Source organism: Miscanthus floridulus, chromosome 4, assembly GCF_019320115.1.
Source record: "Miscanthus floridulus cultivar M001 chromosome 4, ASM1932011v1, whole genome shotgun sequence".
NCBI lineage: Eukaryota > Viridiplantae > Streptophyta > Magnoliopsida > Poales > Poaceae > Miscanthus > Miscanthus floridulus.
In genome coordinates, this window is record NC_089583.1 from 6,059,845 (window position 1) to 6,077,202 (window position 17,358).

The following is a 17,358-nucleotide window of genomic DNA, read 5'->3' on the forward strand; positions in this document are numbered from 1 at the left end:
ACAACTTTGGCTTTGCCTAGCTCATGCTTATCCTGTGAAACTAGAAGATCGTCTTCGTAGTTCGGAGCCAGCAAGCCCCGGCTCATGAAGTCAGTGTGACCCTGACAACTGAACGCTTCTCAGAAACTGAAGGCAGACGTCGTCAGTTCAGTAGTTATGAATTAGAAGCTTCTTCAGTTTTTTTTTTTTGAAAACTTCTGAAAGCCTGTCTCGGTACCATGCTTTGGCCTGTCAGAGAGTAACAAACAACTTGTTATTTTTCACAGTTTAGCAGACTAGCTCGTATGAAACTGGTGTGCTGTAATATACTCTAAGTCTGCAACTTACTGTTACCAGGTTTGGTTGATCTTTAGTAGGGAAATATCGACTTGTCAAGTAAATGATCTCTCTCTCCACCTGCTAATTTGGAACATGGACATAAATAAATTGAATGGTCTGGTTATTTTAGAGTGCAGGAGGGGGTGTTACACATCATACCTCTTCGAAAACTCTCCACCTTACTGTGGGGTACTTGCTCAGAATATCCACCTCTGTTTCGAGGAAAAGCAAAACTCCATCATTCTGCAGTAACCAGTAGCAGGCCGTAAGTACAACATGATACAATTTATAGTTAGAAGAAGTATTAGAGGTTCATAACTGGATCTAACAATATATTGCCATATAGTGAACAAACAAATGGGCAACATATGAAACCAATGGACATTCATACCTTGTGTATGACACTAAATTTGCTGTCCCAGAAAACAACAGGCAAAGTCTCCATCCCGCAGCGCTTTGCACAAAGAAACATACCTATATATATAATCGAGAAGAAGGTTATAATCTACCAACATTAATAAAGCCCCTAGTTTCCTACAGGCTACAGAAAAAAACCAAACAAACCCATGAGTAGTAGATTGTTTCTTTGCAGCATGTAATAAATCTTGAATCAGCGCATCTGCACACAAGTTAATAGAATATAATTCAGGAAATCCCACATAGTTTTCATATGAGCATACAGAGTTTGAAAATAATTCTCACATTTCTGTGCCACAGCACCGCTTGCAGCTTCTGAGTGTTCTTCCAGACCTTTGACAGAGTTACAGTACTTCAACAGCCCTTCATATGAGTATTGTCAGAAGGATTCATAAGTGCTTTTGTCCGCAGGATTTACCAACCAGCCGTGTAACAAAGGTACCCCCAGATAGTTGAATAACCCAAAGAGATTAGATGGCTCGAATGCGGAAATGCTACAATGAACACACAACAAGATATCCATCAAAACAGTTAAAGAGGCCACACAAACTGAATAAATTAAATAAAAGAGTCAGAGGCTGCACAAACTGAATTAATCTAAACAGTTGAAGGACATGCTTATATATATATAGAGTATATTCAGTAGCTAGCTACAAAATAAGTTATTCTGTAGCCACCTCCATTTACGATAATTTTATATACTAATTTATGATAATGTCAATACATATTTACGATAGTTGTGTTACTATAACATATGAGGATATTTATCATAACGTTATAGTAAACCACTTAGTAAGGAGTTAGTATAATCTCGTAAATTAACATAGTAATTATCGTAACTCAAAGTGGCTACAAAATAAGTTATTTTGTAGCTACAGAGTAGTATATATATATATATATATATATATATATATATATATATATATATATAGGGAGAGGCTATTCAGTAGCCGGCTACAAAATAAGTTATTCTGTAGCCACCTCCATTTACTATAATTTTATATACTAATTTACCATAATATAAATACATATTTACGATAGTTAGGTTACTATAACACATGGGGATATTTACCATAACGTTATATTAAACCACTTAGTAAGGAGTTACTATAATCTCGTAAAATAACATAGTAATTATCGTAACTCAAAGTGGCTACAGAATAAGTTATTCTGTAGCCAGCTACAGGATAGTAGTTCTATATATATATATATATATATATATATATATATATATATATATATATATAAGTGGAGTCACATGGTGATGCGGTCCGAGAGATTCAATCAGCTTGAGAAGCAATTCCTCATCCGCCTTCAAGTCATCAGCATCATGGTTGCCAGACTGCACAAGCCTTTGAACGTTCAAGGCCAGCAGGTCTTTCAAGCCCTTTCTAATAGTTTGCTCTTCCACATATGGTGCAGGAGTCTGGTCGTCTTCTACTTAACCAACGCTGAGAAGGACATAGTTATATAGCGCCTTGAGGACAGAAGGTCCCTCGGGACCATCGCAAACCATGCGTTTGCGTTGCTCGCCGCAAAAGAACTCCACTTGCTTGTATTGTGCCATGGAGCCTAACAGAAGAGAAATTTGGCGTCAACTAGGTCACTACCTAAGTTCATATATAGTTCGTAAGGATGAATGATAAAATGTATTAATGAAGATACCTTTGTTCAACACTTACATGTATAACAAACTTGACAAAAAAAATGATCTGTACCTAATTCGAGACCCTTAATTGTACAACGAACTTGAATAAAACTACGTGATGCACTTGTGCAGAATAGAAATTTGGGTGGGTGAGGTTTATTGTATAGCCTGGGCATTACAAGCGCCCACATGTGCAGGCAACCGCTTTTCCACCCGCTCACCTTCCTCCTCCAACGTGAGCCGACGCGAGCTCATCCTCGCCCTCACCCCCGCCTCCTCCCCCACCGCCCCCGGCCAGCGGCTCCCTCTCTGCCCACCTCCCAGCCCGCCCCTCGACCCCACCTTTCTCCTCGTCCTTGCCCCGCCGATGCCCACCGCCCTCCGCACGTGCTAGGGTTTTTGCCGAAGCTCCGCGGCTGCGGCCACGGAGTTCCGGCGTAACCCTAGCGCGCCCGTTGCGGCCTCCTTCTCTCTCCCCCCCCCCCTTCCTGCATGCCATCGCGAGCTGCGGTCCATGATTTCCCTTCCGCGACGAGCTCCGGCCATGGCGCCCCCACCCCGACCTGGCCCTGCCGCCGTCCCCACCGCCTGGCTGGCCTGCCTCCCCCGGCCCGAACCCCTTCTCTTCTAAGCCCGCCGCAGTTGGGGAATATGGGGGTGACGCGGGCCGTCGGAACCCTAACCGCCGCCGGAATTGGGGAAGAACGGGGTGGCGCGGGCTGCTGGAACCCTAACCGCCACCGGAGTTGGGGAAGAAGAGGGCGGGTACAGGCATAGGCAACGGAGCGCCTGTGCGGCAGCCGGGGTGAATCAGATGGCCGGGGAGAATCGGTCGCGAATCGAACGGTGGGTGCGGGTGGGTGCACCGCAGGTCCAGCGCGTGCGCGCTCGAAAACTAGATCTTCCGTTATTGTATAATAGGGATAGGAGCAGACCAAAATTTCAGTGTCTTGGGGTCGTAAAACATGATTCCTAGCTGATACTTCAACAATCGGCATAAATCCAACGAGGCACGGCCAAATGAACAATATAATGGAACTATAAAAACGGAAGACAAAATATAAACCTGGAACAACCTCTGCTGACGGCCGTGCTATGCGGTGTGCGTCTTCCTGATTTGCGATGGCCCGCTGGGTGCTGCTCTATTGCCAGTGCAGGACAGCAGGATTGCACAGCGGCACAGGAGCGAGATGCCCGGCACTCGCCTCCTCCTTGGCTCCTTGCTCAATTTTCCCACGCCACGCTACCTTCGGGCACTGCCCAGTGATTTGGCTACGCATCCGCGCCAGTGCGCCACATGCTGCCGGAACGCTTCTGTTCGTGGGCCGTGGCACCGACCCGAACGGCTCAACAGGTGTGCTCCAATGTGCTTCGCCTTTCTCCCTGTTTCAGTCGTTGTTTACAAACGAAACCAACTCCCTCGCCAAGGTCTCCTCATCGCCGCGGTGGGCTCCACCGCGACCGCGCTCGGCCGCCCACCGGCTACATTCTCCACTTGCACTCGAGTGCCATCTCCAGCCTTCCTCCCCCTCCACCGTGCTTCCATTCTCTGTCATGCCCGTCCAGCCGCTTCCATTGCCGCGAGCTCTATGCCTCTATGCTGCTGATGAGCTTCGTAATGGCAACCTCCGCGCCACTCCATAGAATCAAGCTCTGCGCCGGCGTCGAGCGCTGCGTGCCGACAAGCCTCTATTCGTCCAAGCAACAAGTACATGTTGTGCTGAAAGCATATGTTGTTTTAAGTGTTTCATGGTGTTTCAGACGTATATTTCAAGAGTTTAATCTGGATGTTGCAAAGTAGATCCGGACTGCATAGGTTGCAGTGGCTATATACACATTTTGCAAATATATGTTTCAAGTATTTTATGTGTTTGGGATGTATTGTTAGTGTTTTAACTAGATGTTGCACAACCAAATCTGGATATTGCATTTGTTTCTATGGCTATAGATGCACGTTACACGCGTATATTTCAAATATTTCGGATGTTTGAGACGTGTGTTACTGATGTTTCATATGTTTCGGTCATTGCAAGTGTTTCATCTGAATATTGTAAAAGTAGATCAGTTTTTACACATGTTGCAGTGGCATTGGTGGCTGGCGGATGGATGCGCTACAGGACTTGGTGCGGACCTCGACGAAGGAACAGCTGTCCAGAGAGTAGCGCCGTGGGGATGGGACGCGGCAACGCACAGCACGAACGGGGCTTGCGGATGGGGACGTGCGGGCGCATGCGAGCGTTGTTTTCTGACGGTAGGTGCCGAATTGGTGATAGCATAGCACGTGGGCGCCGATTTTGAGCCTTCGGACGGTCCGGACGCTAGACGCGCCTAATGCGTATCGGGAAAAAACGAAGAACAGTGGGTGGGACGAGTGGTGAGCATGTAGCTGTAGGTGATTCGTTTGGGATGGGAAGGCTGGACGCTGGAACAGGCGGTGTGTGCGAGGATTCCTTATTAGGCCCAAATTCTCGTTGGGCTTTCCTGTGCTGAGAAAGAGAGAGCCCGTTGTGTTTTGGAGCGAGGGCGAGGGCCGAGGGTGCAAGGCCCAGGGTGGTTGGTGAATTGGGCTGGTCGTGCAAAAAGGGTGCTATTGAAGCAGCTGCATGCGGCGCTCGAGCCCCTCGGACATGAGAGGCCCGCAGCTGAGGCCTAGTTTAGTTCCAAATTTTTTGGTAAAATGGGCACCGTAGCATTTTCGTTGTTATTTGGTAAATAGTATCCAATCATAGTCTAATTAGGCTTAAAAGGTTCGTCTCGTGGATTTCGTCTAAACTGTGTAATTAGTTTTATTTTTTATTTATATTTAATGCTTCATGCGTGCGTCCAAAGATTCGATGTGACGGAGAATACAAAAAATTTTGCAAAATTTTTTGCAAACTAAACTGGACCTGACTTGTGGGAGAGTCTCCCACGGCGGCATTTAATTTGGTAGCAATGGTGGCAAGATGGCATCCGGCCGTGGACGCCCTCCTTGTGCACCACGAGCGTCTCCGGGCAGGGGCAGGTGCGTCTATGAGGGCACCCGACAATAAAGGTCGCCGTGGAAGCCCTCCGGATGTGGTCGTCTTGAGGCCGACGCGGCAACGCACAGTGCGGAGGATGTCAGGATGGTGTCTATGGGCTGCCCGTGGAAGATAAACGAGGAAAAACAAAGTATCCTGGATCTTATTTTTTTAATTTCTATAGAAGAGAATTATTACAAACATATAGAGAGGGACCATAAATTCCCTTCCAACTCTTTTTTAATTAGCAGTTGGCTAAGTTAGAGATCTCTCTTATGACATTCCCAATGCATTGGCGAGCGGACCAGCGGTGTGAGCGCGAGCCCACCACTAAGTGAAGGTAGTCGAGGATGAGCACTGGCCATGGCAGCTTCTCCACGTGTCTCGCCACCGCTCACGTACGGTCGGCCTCCACCTCGTCCCACTTCCGCTTGCACCGTGGGCCTTCCTCCTTGCTCTTCTTCTTAGAGGATGGCTCCGCAACCTTGGTGCAAGGGCTAGGTTGCTTGCGGAGGGATGTTGCGGCGAGGGCCGAGGCAGGGGTAGGAGTCGCGCCAGGGACCGGGGCAAGGGCAGGAGTTGCGACAGGCTCCTCTGCAGAGCTCCCCGAACGAGCTTCGTGGAGAGTGCGCACTGGAAAGGGTTGGGGCCACACGCAAAGAGGTCCCAAGAAGGGGTCGAAGTGGCGGCGATGGGGAGGGGGCATGGGATTTGAGAGCATGAGAATAGAAACAAAGGCGCTGTCCCAAAGCTGTTTCCTTCGTTTCTTCGACTTAGATCCTCATGAAGACATGTTTCTTCTTTAGAAACCGTTTCTCCAATTTTGTTCTCCCTCTCTTCAATAGCACCCTTGCTACATTAGCAAAACGCTGAGCTGGTAGGACAATAAATGCACTTAGATACTATGGTGATTTCTGCACTGTGAATGCCCTTATAAACCCAGAAGCAATAACCTTGTGGCTTCGAAAGCAAGGCGGGCAGGATAGAGTCCATGCAAACAACATGGGCTCTAGTTATGTCTATGCATGGGTCACACAGTCCACCTAATTCATCCATCTTAGCTCAATTCAAACCCTAAAACAAACTATATCTATGGGTATGGGTCTGTGTGATGACAACAAAGAACATATTCACCATGTGTGCCAGGAGCTAGAAGCGGCAGACAATTTCTTTACTTCCTTTGGATGGCCAATAGTGTTAGAATTAAGTTTTAAGTTAAACATGTTTTATGTTAGTTCAATTTTCTATAATAAGTGGTCTGATTCCCTTAGGTGTTGTTTGGTTGCACCTGCAGCAACGGTAACACTAAGGAAGTAACTGCCTTGCCGCAACGGGAAGGGGATTAACTATTGCACTTTTTGTTTGGTCCAGCGATGGAAATGGGAAAGCAGTCACAATACGAGTGCAATCGGCTCCCATCGTTGATTGAGCGTGAACGGCTCCCTAAAGGTCTGGATCTATTTTCGTGGCATCAGTTCGCATGGTACGTCAAACAAACAAAAACTAACGTAATCTAATGGCACCGTGATCGGATTACGTCAAAAAGGAAGCTACCAAACAACACCTTAGTTCTAAGGGATGAAGCCGAATTCAATTCCTTTATTAAAATATGGGTTGTATCCGTATGACAGTATATATCAGTTATAGATACTAGTACATACCCTCATGCCCTTGCAGTGGAAGGAACATCCTAGCAAGCCCAACCCCAATAAAAAAGACCATAAACTTACTTTTACAACGCATCATTGTTGGGCAATAACACTTGCAACATACTTCTGAAACATGTGCCCGCATAGTGACCCACGGTCGCGCCTAGCAGCTACAACATGCGTGAAAGCATCTAGGCCCCTAGTTGGATTTCGGTGATTAATGTCAATACAAGATTACTATGACTAACGTGTGTTTTGCAGAGGCAATTAAGTTAGGTCATGGTAATGGAGATCGATTGGGCAATCGAGGTTGTCATGCCCCTACGATGGAAATCGTTTCGGTTTTCAGAGGATGGACGACAAGGTTAAGGATAACTAGTTCTAAGTGTCGATTGGAGTTGGAGAGACACTTAGAGTAGTTTAGGACTTTGTTTTTCCTTTGGCCGTACTATGAAGGGGGGTATGAACGGGTAGCTTGACCTAGTTGAGTCTAGTGAGTTAGGTGTGGTGCACACTTGTTAAAACTAGCTCTAGGTAGCTCCTATGAATGCCTAAGATCCTTTGGAGCAAACTTCATTCACATATGTTCGAAAGTTGAAAGTGAATGGAGGGTCAAACACTGACCGGACGCTGGCTCCGGTGCGACCGGACGCTGGCCGCAGGGTCCGGTCAGTTCGTTTGACTGAGGTGGTTGAGTCTGTTGTGACCGGACGCTGGAGAGTCGTGTGACCGGACGCTGAGAGCTAGCGTCCGGTCGACTCCAGTAAGGGTCCAGACTTGGAAAAGTGTGACCGGACGCGTCCGGTCAGTGCGACCGGACCCTGAGGGTTCAGCGTCCGGTCGAGTCCAGTAAGGTTCCAGTAAGGGTTTTATGCGACCGGACGCGTCCGGTCAGTGCTGACCGGACCCTGCCAGCGTCCGGTCGACTCTTTAAATACTGGTTCGCGGGTAGAACTGACCGGAGCGTCCGGTCATCACGACCGGAGCGTCCGGTCACCCCGCAGAAGCTCATAACGGATAGTTTTTCAGGCTGCCTTATAAATAGAAGCTCCACTCGTGAGTGGAGTGACTTTTGCTCATTCCAACAGCTGAGAAACACGTTTGTGAGTGCCAAGAAGAGCAAGGTCCTAGTGAGGTGTTTGTGATTTGAGAATCCAAGAGAGTAGCCTCACTAGCAAATCAAGAGTAGCAAAGTGTGCATCCATCGTCTCATTAGGCTTCGCGTGGTCAAGTGAGAGTTCGTGCTTGTTACTCTTGGTGATCGCCATCACCTAGACGGCTTGGTGGTGATTGGGGGTTTGGTGTTCACCCGGCGGAGCTTGTGGGTGACCCAACTCAAACTTGTGAGCGGCTTTGGGTGATTCGCCGCGACGGAGTGTCGAAGAATCAACCCGTAAAGAGCACTTGATCCTTGCGCGGATCAAGGGGGAGCTACACCCTTGCGCGGGTGCTCCAACGAGGACTAGTGGAGAGTGGCGACTCTTCGATACCTCGGCAAAACATCGCCGCGTTCCTTTCTCTCCCTATTTACTTTGAGCACTTACTTTGAGTATTTACTTTGAGCAATTCAATACTTGTTTTACATCCATAGAATTGCTTGCTTGAGTAAGGTTGGAACATAGGTGGTGAGTTCGTTGTGCATTAGTTTGATAGAAACACTTTTCTAGGCACAAGGGGTTAATTGGGCTATCCGTAGGATTTGTTTATTGCAAGAGAATTTCGAATTAGCCCAATTCACCCCCCCTCTTGGGCATCTTGATCCTTTCAATTGGTATCAGAGCCTCGTGCTCACGTTTTTAAGCTTAATCGCTTAGAGCAAGATGTCTCACGGGGATGGTCCTCCTCCTATCTTTGAGGGAGATGATTTTCCATATTGGAAAATCCGCATGGAGGCATACTTAGAAGCTCTAGATGTTGGAATTCTTAGAGCCGCCTCCCAAGGGTTCCCCGCACCTAGGAATGCCGCCCAACTTCAAGGCGATGAAGTAAATTATGAAAAATGGAATGCAAAGGCTCGCAACACCATTTTTAGAGGCCTTTGCAAAGAGGTGTTCAATCGTGTAAGGAACCACAAAGACGCCCATGCACTATGGTCGGACGTTTGTGCGCTCCATGAGGGAACCAAGAGTGAGCGTGAGGAACGCTATCATCTTGTGATTAAAAAGCTAAATTCTTTTGAGATGTTTCCCAAAGAAAGTGCTAATGAGATGTATTCTCGATTAAATGTTCTTGTAGAGGAAGTCAATGGGCTTGGACTTACTCAAATGTCACCATCCGACGTTGTGAGAAGAATCTTGAGTGTCCTTCCCATTGACAAATATGGGCACATTGTGACCGTGCTACATCAAGGTGATCTTTCCACCGCTACACCGACACAAATCTTGGGAAAGATCAATGCTCATGAGATGTACATGCACATCACACCACAAGACGGCTCATCCTCTACAAAGAAGAAAGAGAAGGACTTAGCATTCAAAGCTAGCCAAGACAAGGGCAAAGCAAAACTTGAGTATGAGAGCTCAAGTGATGAAGATGATGAAGAAAGTCTTGCCCTCATGGTGAAGAAGACCACCAAGATGCTAAAAAGGCTAAATAAGAGTGGCATCAAGTTTGATGGCAAGAAGAAGAAGTTCTTCACAAGCTCAAGAAGAAAGCCAATCTCCGAGATGGATTGCTACAATTGTGGCGAACTTGGCCATCTAGCTCATCAATGCACAAAGCCCAAGAAAGACAAGTTCAAGAACAAGGGCAAGAAAGATGATTCAAGTGATGAAGATGAAAAGAAGAAGAACAAGCCATACAAGAAGAGAGATGGCAAAAAGAGGGACTTCTACAAGAAGAAGAAGAGTGGCAAGGCTTACATTGTCGGTGATTGGCTCACGGACATTGATTCATCAAGTGGATCATCCGATGATGAGAGTGACGATGAAAAGGTGGCCGCCATTGCTATTGATCTTGCATCTTCACCACCACCATCGCCATCATCCTCTACACACCTATGCCTTATGGCCAAAGGTGAACGCAAGGTAACTAAGAGTGATGATAGTAGTGATGATGAACATGTTAGTGATGATGATAGTGATAGCGATGATGATGACTCACCTACATATGATGATCTTGTCAAAATACTAAGAAAATATACAAAGATCATTAGAAAGAGTAGAGCTACAAATGAAAAACTTGATGCTAAAAATGATTCACTCTTAGCTAAGTGTGATACATTAGAAAAGGCTAATGATGAGCTCAAAGAAACAAATGATTCTATATCATCCAAACTCAAGGAGCTCAAATCTTCTAAGAAAGAGCTTAAAGATAAAAATGAAAAACTTGAGTGGGTGCACAATGAGCTTGTCACTAGTCACCATAAGCTAAAAGATGAATATACAACTCTAAAGATCAATTATGATACCCTTATTATTACACAAGAATTCTTACCAAATGAGCCACATGATGCTACTAACCATGTTGTTAAGATTGATATAGCTACCTCATGTGACGATTTAATTGATGAAAGCTTTGAGCATGGATCTAGTAGCAAGGGCAAGCAAGTGGTTGAGTGCAATGACTATGATGAGTTTGTCAAGCTCAAGAGTGACAATGAAAAGCTCATGAAAGATCTTGAAGAGATGAAAAGTCACAACACCATTGTGCTAGAAACTCTTGATCATGACAAAGAGGTGATCCTTGAGAATGAGAAGCTAAAAGAAGAAATCAAGAAACTCAAGGAGGAGAAGAACAATGATATTCTCAAGGAAGAGAATAAGAAGCTCAAGATGGAGAAAGAGCATCTCAAGGTGGGATTGAGCAAGTTTGCTAGAGGCAAGCATCTCCAAAGTGAGCTACTCATGAATACCGTCATGAAGATGGATAGAAGTGGCATTGGATATATGGCAAGTGTAGAGAAGAAGAAGGCTCAAGCTCAACACCAACAATCAAAGCCAAAGCCAAAGCCAAAGAGATGTTTTGAGTGTGGACAAGAAGGCCACTTTGCTCATGAGTGTCAAACTCCACCACCACAACCCTTGCCCAAGCATGCTAGACCCTTTGCTTTCAATGCTCACTACATGCTTAGAAAAGATTCGAGTGGAAAGATGAAAGTCATGTTCTTAGGTCCCCCCAACAAGAGTAGGCCTAAGAAAATTTGGGTGGCTAAGTCACTTGTTGAGAAGGTGAAGGGCCCTCAACAAGCTTGGATCCCTAAAGCTTGAATCTCTTGTGTGTAGGTGAACTACAAGACCGGTGGAAGTCATTGGGTTATTGATAGTGGTTGCACTCAACATATGACCGGTGATCCTCGTATGTTCACCTCACTAGATGAAAAGGTAGATGGACAAGAGAAAATAACATTTGGAGATAATTCAAAGGGCAAGGTTAAAGGATTGGGCAAAGTGGCAATATCAAATGATCATTCCATTTCCAATGTACTCTATGTTGCTTCATTGAGCTTCAACTTGCTATCCGTTGGGCAATTGTGTGATCTTGGATTTCAATGCTTATTCACCGAAAAGGAGGTTGTTGTATCCAAAGTAGATGACAATCAAGTGATATTCAATGGATTTAGATACAACAACTTATATCTAGTTGACTTCACCTCCGAAGATGCAAACTTGAAAACTTGCCTATTCACCAAAACAACACTTGGGTGGCTATGGCATAGAAGACTTGCTCATGTTGGGATGAGCTCACTCAAGAAGCTTATGAAGAATGATTTGGTAAGAGGATTGAAGGATGTGAAGTTTGAGAAGGACAAGCTTTGTAGTGCATGTCAAGCCGGCAAGCAAGTTGCAAACACTCATCCAACCAAAGCTTTCATGTCAACCACAAGAGTGCTAGAACTCCTACACATGGATTTATTTGGACCAACAACATACAAGAGTTTGGGAGGAAATCTCTATTGTCTTGTGATTGTGGATGACTATTCAAGATATACATGGGTGTTCTTCCTTCATGACAAATCCGAAGTTGCATCTTGTTTCAAGAAGTTTGCCAAGAGAGCTCAAAATGAATTTGAAGTGAAGCTCAAGAAGATAAGAAGTGACAATGGCAAAGAGTTTGACAACACAAACATAGAAGCTTATTGTGATGAAGTTGGAATCAAACATGAAGTCTCCGCAACCTATACTCCTCAACAAAATGGTGTAGTTGAGAGGAAGAACCGGACTTTGATCACTCTTGCAAGAACAATGCTAGATGAGTACAACACTCCCGAAGCTCTATGGGCGGAAGCAATCAACACCGCATGTTATGCATCCAACCGCCTATTTCTTCAAAAGTTCCTTGTCAAGACACCATATGAGTTGCTCAATGGGAAGAAGCCGGACGTTTCCTTCTTTAGGGTGTTTGGTTGCAAGTGCTACATCTACAAAAAGCGGCAACACCTAGGGAAGTTTCAAAGGCGTTGTGATATAGGTTTTCTTGTTGGTTACTCATTGAAGTCCAAAGCATATAGAGTATTTAATCATGCCACCGGCTTGGTTGAAGAAACATATGATATGGAATTTGATGAATCTAACGGCTCCCAAGGAGCACATGAGAATCTTGATGATGTAGGTGATGAACCATTGAGGGAGGCTATGAAGAATATTCCGGTGGGAGACATCAAGCCAAAAGATGATGAAGATGATGTACAAGTCATTAATCAATCCTCTTCATTAAATGTACCACAAGATGGTGAAAAAGTTGGGAGAGTAGAAAATGAAGATACTCATATCTCCCATGAGCAAATGGTGGTACAAGCACAAGATGTTGATGCTCCACAACCTCCTCCTCAAGTGGTCAATAGAAGAAATACACCTCTCCTACAAGATCATCCACAAGATCTCATCATAGGGAGTCCAACAAAGGGGGTGATGACTCGATCTCAAAAACTTACTTCATTTATTGCTCATCACTCTTTTGTCTCTTGCTATGAGCCTACCAAGGTAGAAGATGCTCTTAAAGATCCGGATTGGATCAATGCCATGCATGAAGAGTTGAACAACTTCACTCGCAATGAAGTTTGGAATCTTGAAGAGCGACCAAAAGGTGCAAGAGTCATTGGAACGAAGTGGGTGTTCCGCAACAAGCAAGATGATCAAGGTGTTGTTGTGAGGAACAAGGCAAGACTAGTTGCAAAGGGGTTCTCTCAAGTTGAAGGTTTAGATTTTGGAGAAACCTTTGCACCGGTTGCAAGATTAGAAGCCATCCGTATCCTTCTTGCATATGCATCACACCATGAAATGAAACTATATCAAATGGATGTGAAAAGTGCATTCTTAAATGGCTTTATTAATGAACTAGTCTATGTTGATCAACCTCCCGGGTTTGAAGACCCTAGATATCCTAATCATGTTTATAGGTTGTCCAAGGCACTATATGGGCTTAAGCAAGCCCCAAGAGCTTGGTATGAGCGCCTTCGGGACTTCCTTATTGAGAAGGGCTTCACCATTGGGAAGGTCGACACCACACTATTCACCAAGAAGCTTGATGGGCATATCTTCATTTGTCAAGTATATATTGATGATATCATCTTTGGATCATCAAATGAAGACTCATGCAAAGAATTTGGTGAATTGATGTCTAAGGAGTTCGAGATGTCAATGATTGGTGAGCTTACATTCTTTCTTGGTTTTCAAGTCAAGCAAATGAAAGAAGGCATCTTCATCTCTCAAGAGAAATACACAAAAGATCTTCTCAAGAGATTCAAGATGGATGAATGTAAGCCAATCAAGACCCCAATGCCTACAAATGGACATCTCGACCTAGATGAGGGAGGTAACTCGGTTGATCAAACTCTCTACCGTTCTATGATTGGTAGCTTGTTATATTTAACCGCATCTAGGCCCGACATCATGTTTAGTGTGTGTATGTGTGCTAGATTTCAAGCTAGTCCTAAGGAAACACATTTAATTGCCGTAAAAAGAATCCTTAGGTATCTTAAGCACACACCAAGCATTGGCCTTTGGTATCCCAAAGGAGCTTTATTTGAATTAATTGGCTATTCCGATTCGGATTACGCCGGATGCAAAGTTGATAGAAAGAGCACATCCGGAGGGTGCCATTTGCTTGGTAGATCACTTGTGTCTTGGTCCTCCAAGAAACAAAATAGTGTGGCTTTGTCCACCGCCGAAGCGGAATACATTGCCGCGGGTGCTTGTTGTGCACAAATATTATACATGAAACAAACTTTACTAGACTATGGAGTAGTTCTAGAGAAAGTACCTCTTTTGTGCGACAATGAAAGTGCGGTAAAACTTGCAAATAATCCGGTTCAACACTCTCGCACCAAGCATATAGATATCCGCCATCACTTTCTAAGAGATCATGTAGCTAAAAATGATATATCACTAGAAGGTGTAAGATCCGAAGATCAATTAGCGGATATCTTCACTAAACCGCTAGATGAAGCTACATTTTGTAGATTGCGGAACGAGCTCAATGTACTTGATTTTAGTAACTTCACAAAAAATTGAGCTTGTGTTGTCCCTTGCATTTGTTGTAAAATACAACATGTTTAATTTGTGGCAATGCATATAGGGCTTGTCTAACATGGTTAAGATAACCGCCGAAAAGCGTGTGAAGAAGCTTAACTTTGGATCAAACTTGACAAGCAACTGGATTTACTTACAAGCATTACATATGCATGAATGTTGTTTTGTCGTTTTGTTCCATTTGCCCTCTTGTTGCCTACTTTCTTAAAAAGAATTATAGCCTAAGGCAAAATATTTTGAAAAATATGAGGGTTTGAGAGAGGTCACTCACATCAGTCCCAATTGGTGTTTATTTTGATCTTATTCAAGTTGGGACTTGATTGGGAACAGGTAGCGCGAAGGTATGTTGAAGATTTGCTGGAAAAGGTGCACCGGACGCTGCACCGGACGCTGCTGTCCAGCGTCCGGTCAGTTCACAGGAGGTGAACTGCTGATTGAAGGAGTGACCGGACGCTGCGTCTGTGCGTCCGGTCAGAAAGGATTCAGCGTCCGGTCGATGGAGGAAGGTCAAGTTGTACTGACCGGACCCTGCCTGCGTCCGGTCATGGACCACCGGACGCGTCCGGTCGCGATTCCAGAGGATTTGGACCTCTCTGGAATCGACCGGACGCTGGGTGGTAGCGTCCGGTCGCTACCACCGGAGCGTCCGGTCAATGGATCTTGCGCGACTTAAGTCTCTATTTCGGTTTCCTTTTCTGTCATGGTTTGGGGGATTATATTAACGGGCCTTCAAGTCTTTCGCCTCTGACCTAACCAGCGCCGCCACCTCCTCGCGCCCTATCTCGCGCACTCGCCGCCGCTGCCTTGCCGGAGCCGCCGCCGTAGCCACCTGCGCCGGTCACTTCGCGTCCGCGCCGTCGTGCTCCTGCCTAGCCGCGCCGCCACAACCTCCCCGAGCTCGCAGCCGAGCCTCTCGCCCCGGCCTAGCGCGCCACCGAGCCCCGCGCCGCTGTCCCGCGCCACCATCTGCCCGTCGCAGCCAAGCGCCGCCGAGCTCCGGCCCTGCCTTGCCTCTGCTCAGCACCTCGCCGGTCACCTCGCACCCAAGCTCGCTGCCCCATCGGTGCCGAGGCTGCCAATCTTCGCCGCTCTTGCCCGATCCTCTCACTGGATGGTAAGGCAAAATCTTGTGCTTCAATATTGATCTCAAATTGTGACCTAGATCAAACTCTAATCGCACTGATTCCCCATTGCATTCAGGGCATTTGACATAACCCTAGCCCGGTTCCGAGAATCCCCCGCGTGATATCTTACCTCTTCTCGGTTCGAGTTTCGTCAGGTAGAAAGCCATACGATTCAATTTCGCATCTACATTGCTTTCTCTATTAGGATTTCGCATCTATTAGATATATTGTATTTATTTGTATATCCATCTATTCCATCGTGCAGCGAGTCGGTTCCGTTGTGTTTCGTCTGGCAGTTGGCAGCAAACTCGGAGCCAAGCTCGCGAGTAAGGATCGAGGCCAAGCCTCGAAAGCAGCAGTATTGACAGTTGATCTTCATCAGCGGCAGTTCACCATCTTGTCAGCTCAGATGGCTCGCACCAAGAATGTTGGTGGTGGCCCAGGCGATGATGATCGGAGGCCCCCGCCTCGTCAGCCAGCCGGATCCAAGGGCAAGTCAACCAAGCAAGTAACATCCAAGAAGCGCAAGTACCCCGACGCCGAGACAGCGAGAGCAGCAGCTGTTGCAGAGGCCGCAGAGCGTGCAGAGAGAGGTGGTACCCGCAGCGGAGTTGTCATTGCAGATCAGCCAGTGTCACCCGCAGTCAGAGCTGCGATTGAGGAGGCTGAGCGACGTCATGGTAGTCCAGCTGGGACTGCCACGTTGGCAGGACGACGGGTTGCCATTGAGGAGGGTCCGTCAGCACAGGAGCAGCCCCCACCAGCAGAGCCTCAGCCAGCCCAGGAGGCTCAGGAGAGTCAGGAGACCGAGCCGGCACCTCAGCTACGCCGCTCGAGTCGTACCAGTGCTACAGTTCCACCGAGGCCAGTTACACGGCGCAAGGGTTCACGTCCTCCACAGGGTCCGCCTCCAGTGGTTCACCTCGACTTGAGGGCCGCTACAGCCAGGCAGGTTCAGCAGCTGCGGTTTGTTGAGTTTGAGATCTGGTTTCCTCCGAGGAGGGATGAGAGAGCAGCTGAGGGGTTCTACACGCCACTGCATGAGGATTTCTACAATGCATATCTTAACAGTGGGGCAGTGTTCAGATCACAGAGGGTCTGTCAGATAGAGTCCATTGTGGCAGCAGCCGGAGAGGGCATTCGGCAATACTTGTCATATTTGCCAGGACTGTCAGATCTGATTGGACGGACAGGGATATATGTACCTTCTTGGGTCCGTCAGTTTTATGCCTCGCTCTATGTTGATCCTCATCACAGATTCATTCACTTTGCTTTCAATGGCAAAGACCACAGAGTGACTAGTGGCAGAGCCAGGGAAATACTGAGACTACAGGAGCAACCTATAAAGATGCATGAGGTTTGCTATGGACAGCAGGGACCTCCCAGGCGTCCCCATGGAGGGTTGGTACCCCCTACAGACTTAGTGCGGCATTGCTTCAAGGAGCCATTTGGTGAGGGGTCGAGCAGGAACCCCAGTGACTTGACTCCTACAGCGAGGATACTAGAGGCCATCATCAGGAGGACACTGCTTCCTAGGTTGGGATACAGGGAGGGCCTGACTCGCTTACAGCTCTGGCTTCTCAATGCCATCATGCAGATGACAGTGTTTGACATCTGGGACCTCCTTCTTTCTGAGATGGAGGATACTATAGCTGAGGGATTCAAGGGTCGCAGGCAGCTTCCCTATGCTCACTGGATCACCTTCCTTATTCGCAGAGTTGTGATGGATAA

At 46.5% G+C, this 17,358-nt stretch overlaps 1 protein-coding gene across 1 annotated transcript; it reads right to left on the bottom strand.

Moving 5' to 3' along the window:
• On the bottom strand, window positions 1-1,266 carry LOC136550852 (uncharacterized). Its single transcript, XM_066542440.1, has 6 exons — window positions 1,021-1,266; window positions 883-937; window positions 710-792; window positions 478-561; window positions 328-396; window positions 1-228 (listed from the first exon to the last, which is right to left on the bottom strand). The coding sequence occupies exons 2-6, from the start codon at window positions 911-913 to the stop codon at window positions 148-150; spliced, it is 348 nt and encodes a 115-aa protein (XP_066398537.1). The 5' UTR covers window positions 914-937; window positions 1,021-1,266; the 3' UTR covers window positions 1-147.
• Window positions 1,267-17,358: the final 16,092 nt, after the last annotated feature.